Source organism: Amyelois transitella, chromosome 19, assembly GCF_032362555.1.
Source record: "Amyelois transitella isolate CPQ chromosome 19, ilAmyTran1.1, whole genome shotgun sequence".
Lineage (NCBI taxonomy): Eukaryota > Metazoa > Arthropoda > Insecta > Lepidoptera > Pyralidae > Amyelois > Amyelois transitella.
This window is the reverse complement of record NC_083522.1, coordinates 3,984,171-4,004,941: the sequence shown is the minus strand read 5'-3', so window position 1 is coordinate 4,004,941 and position 20,771 is coordinate 3,984,171. Positions and strand designations below refer to the sequence as shown.

The 20,771-nt window shown below is 36.2% G+C and overlaps 1 protein-coding gene across 1 annotated transcript in view; it reads left to right on the top strand.

The window, feature by feature from the left end:
* Nucleotides 1–20,771, top strand: part of LOC106132572 (semaphorin-1A) — a 298,048-nt gene that overhangs the window by 260,528 nt on the left and 16,749 nt on the right. Inside the window, exon 3 of the mRNA XM_060949553.1 lies at nucleotides 14,159–14,267. Within this exon, the coding sequence (XP_060805536.1) occupies nucleotides 14,159–14,267 (109 nt within the window). The remainder of the gene's footprint in view (nucleotides 1–14,158; nucleotides 14,268–20,771) is intronic.

The following is a 20,771-nucleotide window of genomic DNA, read 5'->3' as shown; positions in this document are numbered from 1 at the left end:
AGTGGATGTCGGTAACCATCTTGTCTCAGAAAGACGTAATCAGCAGTCTCTAAAGCTTCCGGAATGTAGAATGGTTTGTCGCCATGTCGACTAGTAGGCTGTGGTGACAGTTATGCCATATGAAGACGAAGTCGTGCCACGAAGTCGGTGTAGTCGATGATGTCGGATGACGTTGGGGCAAGGAACTCGCCAGGTAAGCGTAGGGGCTCGCCGTAAACAAGATCAGCTGCTGAAGCGTGGATATCTTCTTTCCAGGCGCTGCGGATACCCAACAGCACCAAGGGAAGAACCTCGGTCCAGTTTGAAGTTGCATGACATTTGATGGACGCTTTCAGCTGGCGGTGAAGACGTTCCACGAGTCCATTGCAGGCAGGATGGTATGCTGTGGTGGGCCGGTGCTCAGCTCCAAGGATAGCACTCAGGGTTTTGAAGAGCTTGCTCTCAAACTGCCGGCCTCTGTCTGTAGTGATGCGATGTGGGCAACCAAAGCGAGACACCCAGCCAGCAATGAAGGCGCGGGCACATGTCTCGGCGGAAATATCAGCTATGGGATAAGCCTCAGGCCAGCGAGTGAATCGATCGATGACCGTGAGGACATATCTGCAATCAGAAGAAATTGTTAGGGGCCCTACGATGTCCATGTGGACATGGGAAAAGCGTTGGGTAGGAATAGGAAAATCGGAGATGGGAGAGGACGTGTGACGGGATATTTTGGATTTTTGGCATTCTGTGCATTCTTTTGCCCATCGTCGGCAATCCTTCCTTATTCCTGGCCATACAAACCTGTCGGTCGTAAGCTTTATTGTTGCTCTTGCTCCGGGATGACTGAATCCATGCATAGTGTTGAATATTTGCTTTCTAAATCGTTCAGTGATGTATGGTCGATAGTGAGACTTAGAAACATCACAGTATACTCCTTCAGAGCTGTCGGAGACTTGAATTTTTTTCAGATTTAATGACGTACCTTCTTTCAGAAGTGCTTGCAGCTCAGGGTCTTTAGCTTGAGATTGTGCAAGGTCATTATAGTTGAAAGGCGTTGATACAGCTTCTATCCTTGAAAGAGCATCTGCAACAACGTTCTCTTTACCTGCTACGTATTGAATGTCAGTGGTAAACTGGGAAATGTAGTCCAGGTATCGAAATTGTCTTGGAGAACATGAATCACGTTTAGATAGGAACACGTAGGTTAACGGCTTGTGGTCTGTAAAAATAGTAAAATGTCTGGCTTCGACCATGTGTCTAAAATGCTTGATGGCTTCATATATGGCTAGAAGTTCCCGGTCGTATGGACTGTACTTCTTTTGAGCTGTAGATAATTTACGAGAAAAGAACGCAAGCGGTTTCCAAGTTCCTACTGTCTTTAGTTGAAGAACTGCACCAATCGATGTATCAGAAGCATCAGTGAAGATTGCTAACTCAGCATTGGGATCAGGGTGAGCCAGCATAACAGTATCGGAAAGACTTGATTTACAATCATTAAAGGCTTTCAGCATCTCGGGTGTCATCGTGATGGGTTGAGAACCTTTGGATTTTGGACCTCCTAGAACTACATTAAGTGGAGCTTGTATTTTGGCAGCATCAGGAATAAATCGCCGGTAGAAGTTGTACATACCAAGAAATCTACGCATCTCTCTTATGGTCTTAGGAATTGGGTATTCTTGTATCGCCTGTACTTTCTCCTTAAGTGGAACAATGCCATCCGGGCTTACTTCATGTCCTAGAAACGTAAGATTAGTTTTGCCAAACTCACACTTAGCATAGTTGATCAGGATGCCGTATTCAGACAGTCGCGTAAAGAGCTGACGGAGGTGATCAAGGTGTTCCATTTCCGATCCTGAAAATACTAATATGTCATCTAAGTAACCATAGCAAAAAGGAAGGTCTCTAAGGGCTTCATCGACGAATCTTTGAAAGGTTTGGGCAGCGTTTCGAAGACCAAAACTCATGAACGGGAATTCGAAGAGTCCAAAGGGCGTAGTAATAGCTGTTTTCGGGATATCTGCTTTTGCGATGGGGATCTGATTGAATGCTTTCAGCATATCAATTTTCGAGAACACCTTGCTGCCAGCTAACTGATGAGTAAAGTCCTGTATGTGTCTAATTGGGTACCGGTCGGGTATAGTCCGTGCATTCAGCGCTCTGTAGTCTCCGCAAGGCCTCCAGCCATTATCTTTCTTGGGAGCGAGGTGTAAAGGAGAAGACCAAGGACTTTCAGATCTTCGAGCAGTTCCGTTGGCTACCATTTCAGCAAACTCCTTCTGAGCGACCTTCAGCTTGTCGGGTGGAAGACGTCGAGGGCGTCCCGAGACAGGTGGACCAGGCGTGGTACGTATGTGATGAACAGTATTATGTTTTACCTGCTTTAGTGTACCAGAAGGTCTCGTGATATCAGGAAACTCGCGCAGGAGGCAATGGTAAGGTGTGTCGCCAGCTACTACTTTGACAGACGAGATACCTGCTACAGTCATAGCAACTGTCGTTGCAGAAGAAGAAAGTAGGGTGAGACCATCAATCAATCGGTGGTTCCGCATGTCTACAAGAAGATTATAAAATATGAGGAAATCAGCACCTATAATAGCTTTAGGAACATCAGCGACCACGAATTTCCATCTATATGCACGGCGTAGTCCCAAATCCAAATTTAGGTAAATCCAGCCGTAGGTATGTATTGCCGTACAATTTGCTGCAAATAACTGGTAGTCCGTTCTGCTTCGTGCTTCTCTCAACGCTGATCTAGGGTATACGCAAAGATCTGATCCGGTATCTACAAGGTAAGTAATTTTTGATGTACGATCAGTCATGAAAAGGCGGCGGGGTATACCTGGGCAGTCGTTTGCCGCTAATTCCGGCTGCCGTTGGCGTTTTCCGCGAACGTGCAAGGAGTTGTGCACTTAGCTGCTCTGTTTCCAAACCGATTATGGTACCAGCAGTATCCATCTACGCGCGGCTTGGCTCTAGAATGCGACCTGTGTCTGTCTCTATTCATCGACGATCCTCTTTGTCTGCTTCTATCTCTAAATCTAGAAGGTCGAGATTGTACCTGGGTTTGAAGAGACGCAACTTGCCTTGTGAGCTCGGAAATCTGGTGCATCATCTGTTGCATTTCACTACTGCTGGTACCCGCGCTGGCAACCACTGGTGTAGGTGGGGCAATTTCATATACCTTATCGGCTAACTCTGAAACTGACTCAAGCGGTAGGTGAGTTTGAGACGCAATTACAGTTTGTATGTTTTGTGGTAATCTGCTGGCCCATAACGTGCACAAAAAATTTTCCGGTACCGCTGGACCGGCTAGGGTTTGCAGGTGGCGCAAAAATTGAGATGAATTCCTATCGCCCAACTCCTCGTGCATAAGCAACTGCTTAACCTTTTTTTCTTGGGAGGCAGAGAGGCGTTTTATTAGTTCGGCTTTTAATTTTAAGTATTTATTTTCTATAGGTGGGGATGTTATAATATCCTTCACTTCAGCCGCGTACGTGTGATCAAGCTGTGCTACAACATAATAGAATTTTGTATTGTCTGCGCTTATGCCACTGATAGCAAACTGTCCCTCTATTTGAGCGAACCATAATGCCGGTTCCTCTGGCCAAAACGGTGGAATTCGGACACCAACCTTAAATATGTTGCTTCCTCCGGCTTCAGTAACATTCACACCGCGTGCACTCGCGTCTCCTCCTGAAGTTTCTTCGCTCGCCTTGCTTGAATCCATGACCGTTTATCGTATCGTAACGTAACGCGATTGACTATTTATTCACGGGCGTAATTCATCACGTCGGGGTATATAGCAACTTGGGAATAATTAATAGAAAAATACGATTTATAAAATAAACATATATTGGTTGCTATTTTAACAAAAAACTAACTTAAAATATATTGAATGAAAAAATGTGACAAGAAACAAAAACGCAACGAAATTAATAGAATCCGCGATTTCAAAATGCCGGGCGCTAGATATTCCATTAAGGACAGGACCGTATCTAGGGGCCGGACTCAGCAGAAACTAAAATACAAAATAATTAACAAATATTAAAAATCTTTAAATATTAACAATAGTACAAATTTTATAATACCCGCTACACAGTTGTCGGACAGTTAGGACTTGGCAAAACAGTGTCGAAAATACTAAAAGGCCAGCTGAAAATGATGAAGAGATGAGTTTTAGTGAATTTACATTTAAAATAACATACATACATATGGTCACGTCTATATCCCTTGCGGGGTAGACGGAGCCAACAGTCTTGAAAAGACTGAATGGCCACGTTCAGCTATTTGGCTTAATGATAGAATTGAGATTCAAATAGTGACAGGTTGCTAGCCCATCGCCTAAAAAAGAATCCCAAGTTTGTAAGCCTATCCTTTAGTCGCCTTTTACGACATCCATGGGAAAGAGATGGAGTGGTCCTATTCTTTTTTGTATTGGTGCCGGGAACCAAACGGCACCAATTTATTTAGTGAATTTACATTTAAAATAACGATTTCCCCAATCTTGCTCCAATATCATATTATCACAAGCCTAAATTAACCCATATATCTGAAATATAAAATCATATAGGAGTACTTGGCAGGATAGGGTTTGATATGTAAAGGTAGGAGGTACCAAATTAGTATCTTTTGTGCAAACAACGTTAAAGAAGGGCTCAAATTCCCTGGGGTAGAGCCCTGCCCTTCAATTAGAATTAGTGGCCCAGGGGTAGTATGGACATTGTATTTTGATACATACAGGCCTGAAAATGGACGAGCCCTATAACTTAAAATGAAAGAAAATTTTATGGTAAGAAATTGAATTGTATGGATTACTTACTAAATTTCACATGCAATTCCTCTCGCATCAAACTATGTATAAATTACGTTGTCTTTTTTTTCGTTCCCGTTGCAATTACGTACACATACAATTCTCTGTACAGTGTGACACTTCTCAAGGAACACACTTCATTTATCTAATGCCCCAATCTTACTTCTTTTTATGGTTTCGACTGTAATATCTGTCAGTCAATCAAACAGAAACCCAAGTTTATATAAATTAATTATAGTTTTGCCGAATTTTTCTTCATGTGATAATCTTAAATTCTCGCCTACGAATAAAGCGTAGCAGTTCTACGACTTTGTCTACGCCGTAGCTTCTTCGTAGCTGTACTATGAAAGCTGTTTGTGTCGTTTAAATTGTTTTTTATTATGCTAGTATTTGCTAGAATAAGTTCATACAAATGTTACTGATTGTATATGTCTACGGATTATAAATTAAAATTTTGTTATAAAATATGCAGTCAATTTTCGTTAAATAAATACTTTGAATAAGTAAATAGTGTAAATAGTTTGTAAGTAATAAAATAATTAGAAAATAGTGAAAAGCTATACATTTGTTGAACTGTACTAGTTTCTATGATTGTAACCGACTTAGAAAAAGTATGTTTTCATTTGTCAATAATTTATACTACTATCTTAAGTACTCCAGCAGCCTGCAAACATCCCTTAATTCAAACAACATAGGCAACCCAAAGGTACGGCCAAATAAATAGTATTATTATGCCCATACGTTCCCAGCTTTCTTTTAGTTAAACAATACAAGAGTTAGACGCAATTTGAGATCCCAAGAAACTTTGCGCATACCTATTTGTTGTGGCCTAAACAAATAAAGTAGTTTAGTGGAAAACAGATCAGTTAACTTGCGAAGTGCGAGGGCGCCACCTTCGCACCCATTTGTTACAAATGCTCCTATTTTCTTAGTGTTTCGAGATTTCTCTTAGTTAATTTGTGCCGTGTGGTTTCCGCCACTTTAGAATAGAACCAATATCTATAGAATGGGATATCTTCTCATGGATATTATAAAAGACGAGTAAGGTATAGGCTTACAAACTTGGGATTCCTCTAGTAGATTCCTGTAGGCAATGGGCTAGCAACCTGTCACTAGTTTGAATCTTATTTCCATCATAAAGCCATACAGCTTAACGTGGCGTCATTTCAAGATTGTTGTCTCTGTCTACCCCGCAACAGATATAATGACTATATGTATGTGTATGCATGTAATTGTTGCTGTAATTATAAAGACTGCTTTGTGTTTAGAAATTACTAAATTACGTGATAGTTTTTATACAACGTAGTTTCACTTTCATTACAAACAATCTTTTTCAGAAAATCCTTATTACGTCATATCATTTAGGCAACATTCAAATTGCTAAACAATCCATGACAGTAAACAATTCTTACGGAGCAACCACAGATTAGATCAAGCTTTCGCCCCTAACTTGATACCTGATTGGCATATTTGTCGTTAAATATTGAACTGACGGAATAACAAATGCTATTCAGACAGTTATCCGGAGGTATATGTAACAAGATAATTAGATTCTTATCTACAGTCGAGTTTTGATGGAATATTATTGTTATAACTTTATTTTGCTTGGGCATGTGTGAAGTGCATGAAAGCTTTTGAAATATAAAATGTTTTGAATTTTGGCTGATTTTGTTTTTTCTTGACCCGTTTTTACTAGTTTGATCTAAATCTCAATTCCAATATAAATTACCATACTGTTGTACCTATGTGTCCTAGTCATGTGACTATTAACTTATGATCTGTGCTCTGTCTGGCCCGCAAGAAATGAAGATGTAACTACTACTGATTCGTCTATGGCGTCCTCGAGTATGAATCGAAATCGGAATGTCATCGACTGAATACCTAGTTCACAGCTAAGGCTAAAAGAAGGCTCAACTGCCCACCTCAATCTTCACCAATCATTTGTTCGTCACAAAAATGACAAGTTTAATTTCGGGATTCCCATCAAAAGCCGCAAGCAACCCTTCCCATTTTCACACCATAAATCACCGAAACGTCAGAATGAGACAACAATAGGAGCCCAGCGCTGTAGGCATTCTGAAAGCTTTTAATTAAAATGTTAAGAATTTGTATTCTGTATGTTGGGAGGGTGCGGCCATTGAGAGAAGGCCTCTGCTTCTTACGAAAAATCAAGGTTCGTAATATATTCGTAGAGCTCTTTACTCCTGGTTGTGGGTCGGGAGTATGTGGTATATTATATGTTGATGTTAAATCCACCCGCATTTTTTCCGCGAGCAATCGCCCTCATAATTTGGCAATTTCGTATTATATACGTGACCTAGAACTTTTGTGGGTTCAACCAAATTATAAATTGGGTTTTAATGCGGAATAAGTTAAAATTGTTATTTTAATTCAGCAATAAATTTTTACGTCTGATGTTTCACAAAACCATAAAAGTAAAAATTACAAAAACAGTGAGTATAATAATTCAGTATCGTCTAATTAAACTTTAGACGCATAATTTAAGTAACTACAAATACATACGTGTTAGTAATTATGATCACAGTTTGTCCAAAAACGAGTATATACAATTATACATACATACACTGAAGCATTTATCAAGTTTTTATCCATTACAATGTAAACGACGCCATCTGAAAGACCTCATCTGAAAAGGAGTCAAAATTGCCTACTTTGATCCCAATCACAATGTAGAAACGATGAAATCTGAGGATGAAGTAAACGACGAATGTTGTCTAGAAACAATTGTAATAAATCTGAAAACATGTGAATCGCAATTTCTCAGTAGCGTGCCGAAGTTTTCCAATATCGCCGCTAGAGGCCGCCGTGTAAAAACGTGCCAAGATGGCCGCCGTATCATCCAATCCACGTGAGTGCCATTTGACAGTCAAATGTTGATGACAAACAGGAAGTGGCAGTCGATTTAGAATTGATTTTGGAAACTTTCAACATTTATCTCATTCAGATGGGAACTTATTTAAGACGTTTCAATAGTTTTCTAGTTTTTCATAAAATATAATACAAAAAGAGAAAGAAAATTATACTTATGTATTTTAATAGAGTTAACAAATTTTTGGGACGTCGGACTTCCCAACAAATTAAAAGATTGAAATTTAAAAGTAGTGCCAACTCTATATAAAAACAAAGGACGGCGATAGTATTGGCAATGCAATCAATTTAGATCCCACATTTACAAACTTCTTTTTAAGAAACTTTATAAAGTCACTTTAGATGAACAAAAATCGGTATTGATGAAACAACACAGATATCTGGGAAAAAACGCTGAAAACGGGATTGTGTAAGTAATTGGTCCAACGAATATCAAATTTTCCCTCGTCGTTTCACAAAATCGTAGAACATATTTCCATTTTTCAACCGTGTTTATTTAAACTCAATTCGCCGGTGTGTGAAAATGAAAATAGATGCACAAAAAGAAGTTCCAATTACTTCTTTGCTATCCACTTTTGAATTGCTTTAGTTTATCTTTATAGACAGCTAACTGTGTAACAATGATATAGGCTGGGTTAGGTTTTCAACAGGGTCACGGATGTAAAACAGAAACCCCTCCATATATAATATTCCTAATCTTGAAGCGTGGTCATTGACAGGCCCTTCTGGGAGGACATTATAGAGAATAACACCAGGGGGATATACGAATATTATACTTAGGTCTCTACGATATTATAGTCACCGGAAAAATATAAGATAGTAAGAATACTTGGATGGATATTTTAAGAAACATCGTGGTACAGTCAGTACTACAGCGCCATTCTTGTCGAATCGCAGCCCTTCGGGTGACTCTCATGAACAGAGTATTTTGTTACAGCCTTAAATTTAGTATGACCATCTCATGAAAAATCTATATGGGTTTTTACGTATAATAAAACATTTTACTATATGTTGTTATTTTATATACATTTTTATTCTATGTTCGTATTGTTGTTGGCTGGATATATGAGGCGCGTGCCCAATGTCCTATTGATATTGTTCTAAGCGCTCACAACTTTTCCAATATCGGCGCCGTGTCGAGTGCAAACAAATTGCATCTGTCGACTCAATTCGAGCGTTCCGTACCAAATACTCTATACTTCGATTAAAAATAGATTGTGTCAAATATTGTTCTATATTTAAATACGCATGACAATGTACCTATACGGGATTTTTGGAATTTAAAGCTAGAAATTATCGTAAAAATTGCGCCTAATTTTAGTTTTATTTGTTCGTTAAATTTTAAAGTCTTATGTCTATGTTCATAATGAGTTTCATAATAATATATCTAAAATAAAATTAAACCTATATTTTTTCTTTTTCAAATGCAATCTTTCTAGGCTACTATGTTTACAACTTCTCTTAAAAGATAACACTCCCGTTACTTAAGACGCGCAGATAAAATGGCATTAAGTGCCTACGAGATCTTAACAAGATCAGGAACTATTCTTACTTTGTACTGATTACAAATAAAAACATTGGTCGGGGGAAGCTTGCCGAGATAAAGTCACTTTGTTACACTATCTATAATTTATTCCTTGTCGACAATACTACCCCCTACTGTTTTTCTTTTTTACTGCACCTAGTTAAGGGCATTTTATGGACCCCTGGTAATCCCTGGCGTCTCGGAGACAGAAAATTCCGATACACAAACGAAATATAAATTCACGTGTCTCCCTCTTAAGGCTTGAATTATTTATTTGTCGCTCTACAAATTCTGAATAAAGGATGTTAAGAGAGTAAATTTTCTTTAAAAATAATTGTAGTGACGTATGTATTAAGATTATTTAAATCGAAGAATTAAGAGATTTTTAGGTTTATGTATGTTTATGTTTAAGACATGTGGTTACATGCGTTGTATATACATACATACATTAATGTGTATGCAACAACTTTGAAATTTGGGACGTATGTAAAAAGACTGTTATCAAGTTTTGTAGAAAGTACGTCAGTATGATTTTTGAAATTGAAATTTTGATATATCTGCACGAACCTTGGTCATGATTCTGTTGGTCATGTAACTTTTATGACGCCTACTATCAAAAGTCCAAATACGCATTAAGCATGGTATACAGGCAGCATACTTATAACTATTCATATATATCCGTAAATTAAGCCAATAATATTATTTAATATGTAAATCTCGTTTAAACCTGCCACTATGTTTGATGTTTTCATTTCGATTCGATCATTGGCGTGCGCAATGTTTATTGATGAGTGTCACTCTGATTGGCAGACGCGAAACCGCCATTCGGCAAACTTAATTTATCAACGCAGGATATTATTTATCACCGACTTTAATCAGAAAATCCTGAAAAGAAATCTCGTTTGGCACAACAAAAAATAATCGCAGCGAAGACACGAAAATAATTGTAACTTCGGACCATCAATCAAGAGGGCCCGAATCGGACAAGAGAACACAAAAACAACCGAGTGACCGAACAATAGATGGCGCTGACGTCCCAACGCACAGTCCAAGATGGCCGCTGCCTTTTGGCGGGAGCCACTGGAGCGCGTAATTGACAAAGGATACGTCTTTGTGTTGTTCTTTGAGTCAACGAATGCCGAATAAAATTATTTTGGAACATATGTCTAAAATTAAGTTATACTAGATTTTCGTCCTGGTTTTATAAACATAATCCAAATCGTTTAAACATATATATATTATAGCTCAGTTCTTTTTACCAAAGTTAGTTCATATTCCTATGTATATAATTTTTTTATACAGTTCCTAACTTTGAATTCGAATGACAATGCGTCTGGGCTTATTCTCGCTGTTTGGTCCAAAACTTAGAGTTTGCTAGATACATTTTACTGATATTGATTTCGCAAACATTTACAGTGACCTGTTACCCTTAGAAATTTATAAAGGCCGCGCAGTTAGTGTCCAACTAAATAATCTGAAAACTTCATATGTCATGCTTTATATTGCAAGGTATTGTAGGTACTACAGCTTGAAGAAGAAAATAGACCTAAATTAAGACGCTTAGCCTTAAAAAAGAGACAAGTGGAATATAATGTTCAACCTTGTCCGGACAGAGATTTTCCAAAAACTTAGTTTGTGATTGCAAAAGTTTTCTTTTGAAGATTTCTTTGACAAACTCCGAATTCTTTCTTAACTAGGATAAGTTATCCTAGTTTTGTTTGTTTAACATAGATTTTTACTTTTTAGTATAAGAATAACATAAATAGATCGCATAATTATTGCTAATGAGATTAGAAGAATCATAATAGGATAATAAATAAATACGACAAATCACATAAAACGTTGTACATTATTGTTCCTGCATTCTTTAAGTTTTACATACATAACATTTAAAATCATTGTAAGTGAATTTATTGTATACTTTATGTGTCAATAAATATATCTTCAAACCTTTAAGAATCTTGTTTAACTTATACGTTAGTAACACTTATAGTAAATAAGAGCTTATAGAAAATTATAACACCCCTGCTTTTGATCGAGAGTCAATCGTAAAATGAAACAGGTATTTAAAAACTTTTTCAAACTAAGATATTACGAGAACAAGGGCATCTCTATTTAGCATACCTTAGAGTAATTGCAAAAGTCAGCCCTTAATTAAGGTGTTTGGCGGGAATTTCATAAAGAAATTATGATGTAACTTTGCCAATTATAACGCAAGGAATAGCCGGTGTGCCTTCCTAATGTTTTTGAGATTTAACAGACATGCTTTACGACTTCTAAGGACTTTAATCTGAATTGAAAATACAATACTCATAAATTAAGGACAATTTAATAGATACTTTATATCTGTTATGGGAAATAACCTAAAATGGCGTATTTAAACTCGTAATTATTATCATCAACAGAGTTACAATAACGGTAACTGAATATAAAATATATACTATTGGAAAAAATTACTAAGGCAAAAAAAAAGTCCCGCTTATGCCATTCCCGAAGGGCACCCGTTTTAAGGTAACTTTCGTGACTCTGTAAACTGGGCAACCTTAATAGATGACGGTTTACGATCACACGATTTGATTCTTATGTATATGTGTGTTTTTATTTCCTTACCAAACTAAGAATGACATATTGCATTCATATTCCAAAAACTAATGACGCGGAACTTTTTAAATATTCCAAAAATGTCTCTAAATCACACGGCGATTCCTCTCGTCGCTAAATGAAATTCTTCCGCGCTATTATCTTGTAAATAGAGTAGGTATGCCATCCGACATGCATGCCAATATGCATTTCTTTGTTCGGCGGCTTCTGGCGAGATGCCTTCGATAATTTGCCGGGTTACCGAGGGGAGCCAATTTGTGGGAATCCAAATCCCATATATTTTGCGATAACCGTTTTTTGTAGGGCAACGAAGTGGCGCAATGCAATCAAGTTGAGCCCAGTGGGAATAAACTTATAATTTTATTAGGGCCTCGTTAGGTTGTTTTATTGGAATATATTGAATAAAGTCTAAGAAACAATAATACCAACATATACTACATGGAAATAAAATATTTTCAAGGTTTGTCTTGTAGCAAATAAAGAGTGTTAAAAAGCAATCGGGGGCAAGATTTATAAAATTAGGATTCTGGGCTAGCAACATGTCTACCTTTGTGGTAAAGACGTAAAATGTGTGTGTAAGTCCAAGAGCGTGTAAGAAATAATATTCATATAAATAAATCGCATTTTGTTATTCACATATATACTCGTTGAAAGCATAGACGAAGCTTTTACAACTTTATCAGGAGACATTTAAACATCACAAGTGCAATGGCGCATTCCAGTTCCGACAATCTGCATGAATAAATATGGATGCAGAGGACACAATAAAATTTTCAAGCCAATTAAACAGACGGACAAATCCTCAGTTATTCGCAACAAACTGAACTGAAGACCAACGCCAACAGTCATTGCGAACTCCACGTAAACACAAAACAGAGGTGTGCAGAAATATAGCAGGCGACCTTTACCTGTTTAGTCGTGTAAAAGTTATGGGAAATTTTATGGTTACCTACTAACTTGTGACGAAAAGAAAACAAGTTTTTTTTTTTTTTTGGGACAAATTACACTGATTGAGTTAGCCTCGAAGTAAGTTCGAGACTTGTGTTACGAGATACTAACTCAACGATACTATATTTTATAATAAATACTTATATAGATAAACATCCAAGACCCAGGCCAATCAGAAAAATTCTTTTCTCATCATGCCCTGGCCGGGATTCGAACCCGGGACCTCCGATGTCACAAACAAGCGTACTACCATTGCACCACAGAGGCCGTAGTTATTCCAGGTGCCCAAACATAGCAGAGGACGGTAAAAAGATGAGGGATTTAAAGAAACTTACATTCTTTTTAAATCTGTACAAGCAGTTTCAACGTGCAGACGATGTTAACTGAGTTTATTATATGCAGTCATCATAAATTGGCTTTAGGGTAAAACTAAATTGGATAATTTCAAATCTTTATGTTCACGATATTATAATGTAATGCAACTTATTAAATCATTATATTGAGATTTCTGGTGTAGAATTACAACGTACCGTTCCTAGCTGACGGTTACCTACGTAAAATTCAAAATTCTTTCTACAGTTTAAATTTTTGTACTTTTATATTACTTATGCAAAATTTTCAGATAGTGAATAATTTTTTTGTTCCTTATTAAAGTTGATATTAAATTGATACGAAGCGTAACTTCTATACATAGTATTTTTGCGACGTGAACCAACGAACCAACTTTGTACGATTCCAACCGCAAACAAACATTGGGATAACAACCACCCACTACCGGCACAAAATGAACCTTACTACTTACACATCGTGGTCGAAAATAGACTAAAAGTTAGTGTTAAGTGGTCCATAACGGGTCTAGATTATGTGGTCGCCGCTCCGCTCGTGGTTTGTAAAGTATTCAAAGTTTACCGGCGCTTTTTGTCGCCGCTCGAATTTACAGGCTTTTAAAACGTAAACGGCGGACTAACTTTCCAATATTTTACGGATTAATGTCAATAACCTCGTTACTAAAAATTAGGGGTAACTCATTGTAAGTTCATAGAAATCTTATACCATTTTATTTAGTTCAATATTGTTACCGTCTGAGTAAAAAATCCATCTCTTTCCCATAGATGTCGTAAAAGGTGACTAAGGAATAGGCTTATAAACTTGCAATTCTTCCGTTAGGCGAGAGGCTAGCAACCTGTCACTATTTGAATCTCAATTCTATCATAAAGCCAAGCAGCTGAACGTGGCCTATTAGTCTTTTTAAGACTGTCGGCTCTGTCTACTCCGCATGGGATATAGACGTGATTATATGTATGTATGTAAAAAATCCGAGGTTTGCAGTTAGCCTAGACTATTTACATTTGCAAGTATATAAATTTCCTATAGCTAACTAACCTATAATTTAATTGTTCCAGAAATGTGGTGTACAATCTCAGTCTTACCGACCTGACAGAGCAGCGTCGTCTGGTGTGGTACTCCCCAGAGAATGACGTCAGAATGTGCGTCGTCAAAGGAAAAGACGAGGTTAGTAGTCCGACATGTACAAACAACCTTATTTCACTGTCTTTACAATCACGTTTTACCTGATAACTAGATCTTTATAACTTTTTGGAAAAGGATCAAATTGTCTCAAAAAGACTGGACGGCTACTTTTAGCTGGGTGAATTAATTACAGAATTAAGAATGACAGATTGGTTGCTAACCCATTGACTAATGAAGAATCCTAATTATATTAGACATAGATACAAATAATCACGTCTATATACTTTACGGGATAGACAGAGCCAACAGTATTGAAAAGACTGATAGGCCGTTCAGCTGCTTGGCTTATAGATAGAATTGAGATTCAAAAAGTGACAGGTTACTAGCCCATCGCCTAAAAGAATAATCCCAAGTTTATAAGCCTATTCCTAAGTCGCCTTTTACGACATCCATGGGAATGTTGCTATTATAAGGCCGATCGACAACATTAGATATCAAATTAACGCTTGATTTGTCATGTGTTTGTTATTTTCCGAAGATCAGCCAGCCGGCAGAGAAGGCTTTAAACATTGATTTCACCTATTTTTCAAACCTATTTCAGCTTAAGGCCCATAAAGTTTTTAATAAAATAAAATAAATTTAGTATTTTTCATCGCTGAAAAGTGTTAAGATTTTAAAAGTGGCTAGTAGGAAAATTAAACTTGTACAGGATATTTTATTTCCTTGCTTCCAGCTTATTGAAGCTATACGAATTAGAACCGGATAAGATTTCAAAATGAACCTGTGAAACTGCGCCAAGAGTGCAATATAATAGTTACCGTACCTGGCGCCATCTTGCGGCGTATAATTGAATTTAGAACAAGTCGGTCGCGTATGAAATGAGGCCGTATTCTGAAAAAATAAGAAGGGAACAGAATTAAAACTTTATAGAGTTTTATATTGAGTTCGTCGGTACATAACGGAAAAAATTGGAAAAATAATAATTGTTTTTTTATTATAATAACTATTTTCTTTTTCTAAAGTTTAATTTATATCACGACTTTGGTAAGAAGAAATTGATATGTAACTTGGTGCCTATACTGACTAAGCTGTAAATCATTCACAAGTAATTAATTCAAAATAATTTCACATTACACCATTTTCCAGGGTCATAGTTAATTACGCTCTAACAATAATCACAACAATGTGACATTTTTACTATTCTGTCACAAGACTTACAATGATGATAAATCCAAATTCTATTGACGCTACGCTAGAATATAAAATATTTAAAAAAATATTATAAATACGGGAAAAATTACACAGATTCAGTTAGCTTCGAAGTTAGTTCGAAACTTATGTTACGAGATATAATATATTAGGTATATATGATATTATAGAAATAAATTACAAATATTATACATGAAAAATTGCTACTGCGCTTCTCGGAAGTTTCGAATTCTAGGGTCAACATAAGTTGTACCCGGCAAATGCCGAGTGGTATAATGGCTAACTTAGATAGCTAAATAATGTCACTGATATTCAGAGATATAAACAGCAACACGTCATTTAAAAGCATATTTCTGTATCCTCATTGGTTTGTGTCCGTATTCTGCTAAACGTCTCTCCGAATACCGGCAAATTAAAACGTCAATCGAGCTGAAATTCGACTCCCAGTGCTGCGAGCTCCGAGACGTAACCTTATTTCAGTTTGGCATAATGAAGAAACTCCTCCCTGCTTCCAAGTCTGAATGCAGTTCTTTGAAATTCATGTGCACCTATATCTATGCTTATGAGGAGTTCGAATTGAAACATGTAGGTACCTTAATGTTTGGATTTAGTTGTTTTTTTTTATTTAAATTTAATTAACATTTATTGTGCTATATTTCATTTAATATAATTTACGATGCTTCCCTGGTAGAAAACTATTTTTGTTATTGAAATGTAATATAATTTATAAAAAATTTAACAACATCAATTTGATTGCTTAATAACGTCTCATAAGATTTACCAAAAAGAGTAAAATCATGTGTTAATTTTCCTTACCAAGAGACCAACTTTTTTAACTAAAAGAAATATTATGAAATATACAAAGAATGTAAAGTATTCACTAGTATATGTAACAAAAATTTGAAAGAAAAAAAATACATGAAATAATTCTTCAGATGTTTAATACGCTCATAATTTTAAACTAAAGTACTTAATAATAAAATGTTTTACAGGTTGTTTTGAGTTGAAATATAAGTGTATATGAATATTGTATCAAGCACTTCATTAATTAAGTTACTCTACAATCAGAGTGGTAATAGAAACTAATTAATTTTACTACCCGCGTGTACTGTGTAACAAAATATAAACTTCACAAAAATGCCTCCTATGTGTAGTTTACATCTTTTTCGTAAATATTTTGTTAGAAATAATTTAAAATGAATAATGGGTAGCGATTGTATCGTAAACGTAGTCTTAAAGTTCGTTTATTATAAAAATAAAATTAAAATTCGTCTGCTATACTTATAAATGTATCTAATGTAAAAAATATATGTATGTTATTAAATATAAATTTAAATGAAATTTTAAACAGGCAGGAAATTCCATTAAACCGAATCAACCCAATTCAATTATGCGCTGAAAGAAAGTTATACTTTTGCACTGTCAATAGTTTGTGTCTGATTATCGTGGAATAAATAATTTTTACTCAAAATATTGCCTCCATCAAAATAAAAAAGGAAACTTTTTGCGAACACTTAACGCTCTATTTATTATTCTTGTTAACGCTTAATTAATAACATTGTAAACTGAAATAACTTCCTTATGAAACATTATAGTGATCATATTTTTTATTTAAGTTATTTTTTCACCAGTCTATTTTATACGCCATTTTCTTTAAAATTGTATACAGTCCTTGCCTAACAATTAGTATTATTATTTGTAAGGGTACTCATACTTACAATAATAATACTATTGTTTCTGACATACCTCAACAAAGTATAAATAATATACGTTTAATAATAAAAACATATGTTAATAACTTTTGAACTGTAATTTTAAATTAAGGGCTGCTCTATTGTTTTAGACGGTACGTTTCATCTCATATCTAAATACAAATTATGCTTAATTTTACTTATTATGAATGAAAATAAAATAACTTGTAGCCTTAACTCATACACAGAAGCCAAATTCAAAGCTTTCAAAACTGTTCATATATTTTTTTACAATGTTGTACTTACAGTCAAAATCGAGAGAACTTTTATATGTTTTATATTAAAATGTAACTTATCCTAAGATAACATCAACAGCATGTAAGAAGCTATAGGCTACCATCCGCTTGATTGCTTCACTCCAGAGACGGCCGGCATTCACGCTCCAATTGCATCGTGGACTATTCTCCCGGCCCTGGGCAGGCCAGGACGTGCCCGGACTTCACCCTGACAACGTTAACTGTCTAATGTGGCTTGGTTTAGCTGTCAAATGGCTCTGAAATAAATATAATATACAGACAATATTGTGGCCTTTTGATACGTATAATGCTTTTTTTAAGATATTTTAAATCTCGTCAACTCTATAGTTGAAGAGATAATTGGCACAATAAAGTTTAGTTCATTCTTGTAATTGGTGACTCTTCGTTTACGAAGAAGATAAATTAAAATTTTGAGCCGCTGTATGAATTCCCCAATAATATATAAGACAGGAATTCGGTCACCAATTGCATAGTGGACGCTATTCTCCTGGCCCTGAGCAAGACGTGCGCGGAATGCGTCCTCGATACGACTAACTGGCTAAATCTTGCTTTTTGTAACTGACAAATGGCTTTAGTTATAGATTTAAGGCTAACGTTGTAAGTTTAGTTTTTATTTAGAAGTCATGAAGTCAAAACACAAGTGTTTGTGTCCGATGATACCCGATATTTTCCCGTTAATGACATAAGATGAACTAGATAAGCGTGTTTCAGTATCGTAACAGTTTACAAAATTTGTAAACTGTTACATTCTTATTTTGAACTGTTTGAGAGACGGACAAATGTCGAAAACTTATTAAATCTCTCTCATCTTTGCGTGTCCTCAAATGCACCTTCGGCCACTATGTTTCTGGGCATGTGGTCAGCCTTAACCAAACTATTGATTTTTTACCAGTAATTTGGTTGTGGCAATGAACTTTGTTTGTTTCGGAGTGTATCAATAACTTACATAGGCTTCCTCATTATCGTGCCTTCGACTACGAGATTTTTCGATCTCGTGCTTATGTGGTTCATAACAATACTAAGTATTGTCCACAAGTCGCCTGCTCAGTTGACAAAAAATTTGTGCAAGCTTTTGTTGCTTCGTGTAAAAAACTAACCTTTACTAGTGCAGGTTTTTAAACTATGTATGTATATTGAAGTGGACGGATTGCGGCCGATTCTATCGCAGCTGACACGGCAGATCACCAGAGAATTACTGCGAACTGCCATTAGGTAACTCTAGTCTAGTTACATTCAGCCGGGCCCAATGAATGTTCCAGTCGAACATGGAACGGACAATTGAGGGTTTGAATACTACCTATTTATGTAATGTGCTAGCTGACCCGACCAGGCTTGACTATATTGTTTATTATTGCGCAATACATAAGTATATAAATAAAATCACGCCTCTTTCTTGAAGAGGTAGACGGTCAACGTACTCGCCAACATCTAGTCATTTCGCTTCATTCACATTCATAAATCTATTTATGCAAGCTTGTGGGTTAAGAGAGAAGTCAGTATCGAAGCTTTTCAATGACCTTACATCGTGACACGATATGAATATATTAGCTTACGCGCCGATCATTATAACTTCCTGGTAGTCCCTTCGCACCCTTTCTCAGCCGAAGGTAAATATTACAAGCCACCTTTAAGTCATAAATCCGAACAATGAAAACAACAAAGCACGTTAAGTAGTTAATGCAGATTATGACGGTTAGCTGAATACGTCGACATGCTCCTAAACAATGGCCAGATTAGATAAGATTTAGAAGTTACATTCTGCAAAATACGCGGGCACGGTGAGACGCTAGCGATTACAAGTAAATTAAATTTACTATACGGCCTGAGGCGTTCCCTTTAATAAAATTGAAGTATCTATGTATTTCTACATATATAAAAACGAGTTAATACCAGAGGGGTAGATAGAGCCTTCCTACATCTTTACACTTGCCATAATCCCCGCTGTCTACCGACACTACTTTAGCTTCATCATTTATTGACTCTTCAATTTGGTCTAGATTCTGTCAGGCTACGTTCTACTTGACTTACGTCTTAACGTGTTTTTTGAACGACAGTCACATACTATTTAAGTGAAAATTTTGACCTCATTGTAAATAAAAAGAAGTATCATTGGGTCAAAGATTCTATTCGAGTGAATGGTTCGTACAGACAACTTTTCGTTTTGTTATCAAAAATAACAAAATTATTCGAATGGATTTTATGCCAACAAGACTTTATAATTTGTTAATACATTTAATGTGTAAAGCGTTACAAATCCTTATAATTTAAAAAACATGTAAAATAAGTATTTATTACAATACGTACCCAATGGAATTCACAAGTTTGTTAATTTCAGATTTTGGATCTGATAATATAATTTCAAATATTAAGAGACGTCTAGATAGTTTAGGTAATATAGATTGTCATTCGAATTTATAACCGTAAATAGTAAAGCAACCTTTTACAGGCACCTATTCAAATAACCAGTTATAATTTCACAGAAATCGACCTTCAAACGGTCACCTATTTTTGGATGTACTAATATTATTACAGCTGATATTCTTGTCTAGATTTTGAGGGTCCGTTTTATGTTTAAAAAAGATCCTGGTTTTCTTACCATTAAAATTATAGAGCTCATAATAAAATCAGTTATCTTCTGCAAAGGGAACAGAGGTCAGACGGGAATCGTTTTACAAAAAAACCTGACTTACCACATCCAGGATACTGGTTCCTCTCCAGAGAGTTAAGGATGTTACCAGAACCCACGAAATGATGATGATGAGAAGATCCCAAAACGAACTTAAGAATAGAGATTCCGTAATGTACTTCGAGTCTTGAGGAAATTTGCGTCGTCATCTTGCATCGCACACTGTTTGCTGCTGCAGTTATAAAGCTGTTAAAATTTAGAAGCATTAGAAAAACGTGATGGTGTCATAGGTATTATAATTATAACTAGGTTTTGGCCTATCCTTATTAAGGATAGGATAGATATATCCTTATTTAGTATGTAATTTTGCGTAAACACATATATATAGTATATGTATATATATATGTGTTTACGCAAAATTACATGAAAATCACACACACGGTAACAAACTTATTTTCGTATTTATAATATTCAGAATTCTATTGCAACCCATAAATTAACCCTCTCATAACTTAGACTAAGACAAGACGTGCAGGCCCATCGGTCACCACAAGCCCATTGCAACCGAAGGGATTACCTTCCCCACGCCGCATTGCTAATGCAATCTTATCTGACATACTACGTATAAACGCATTGTGTACCAGAACTACACGATAGGCTTAATTGCTTCTGGTTAAGATTATGTTAAATAGATTGTTAGGTG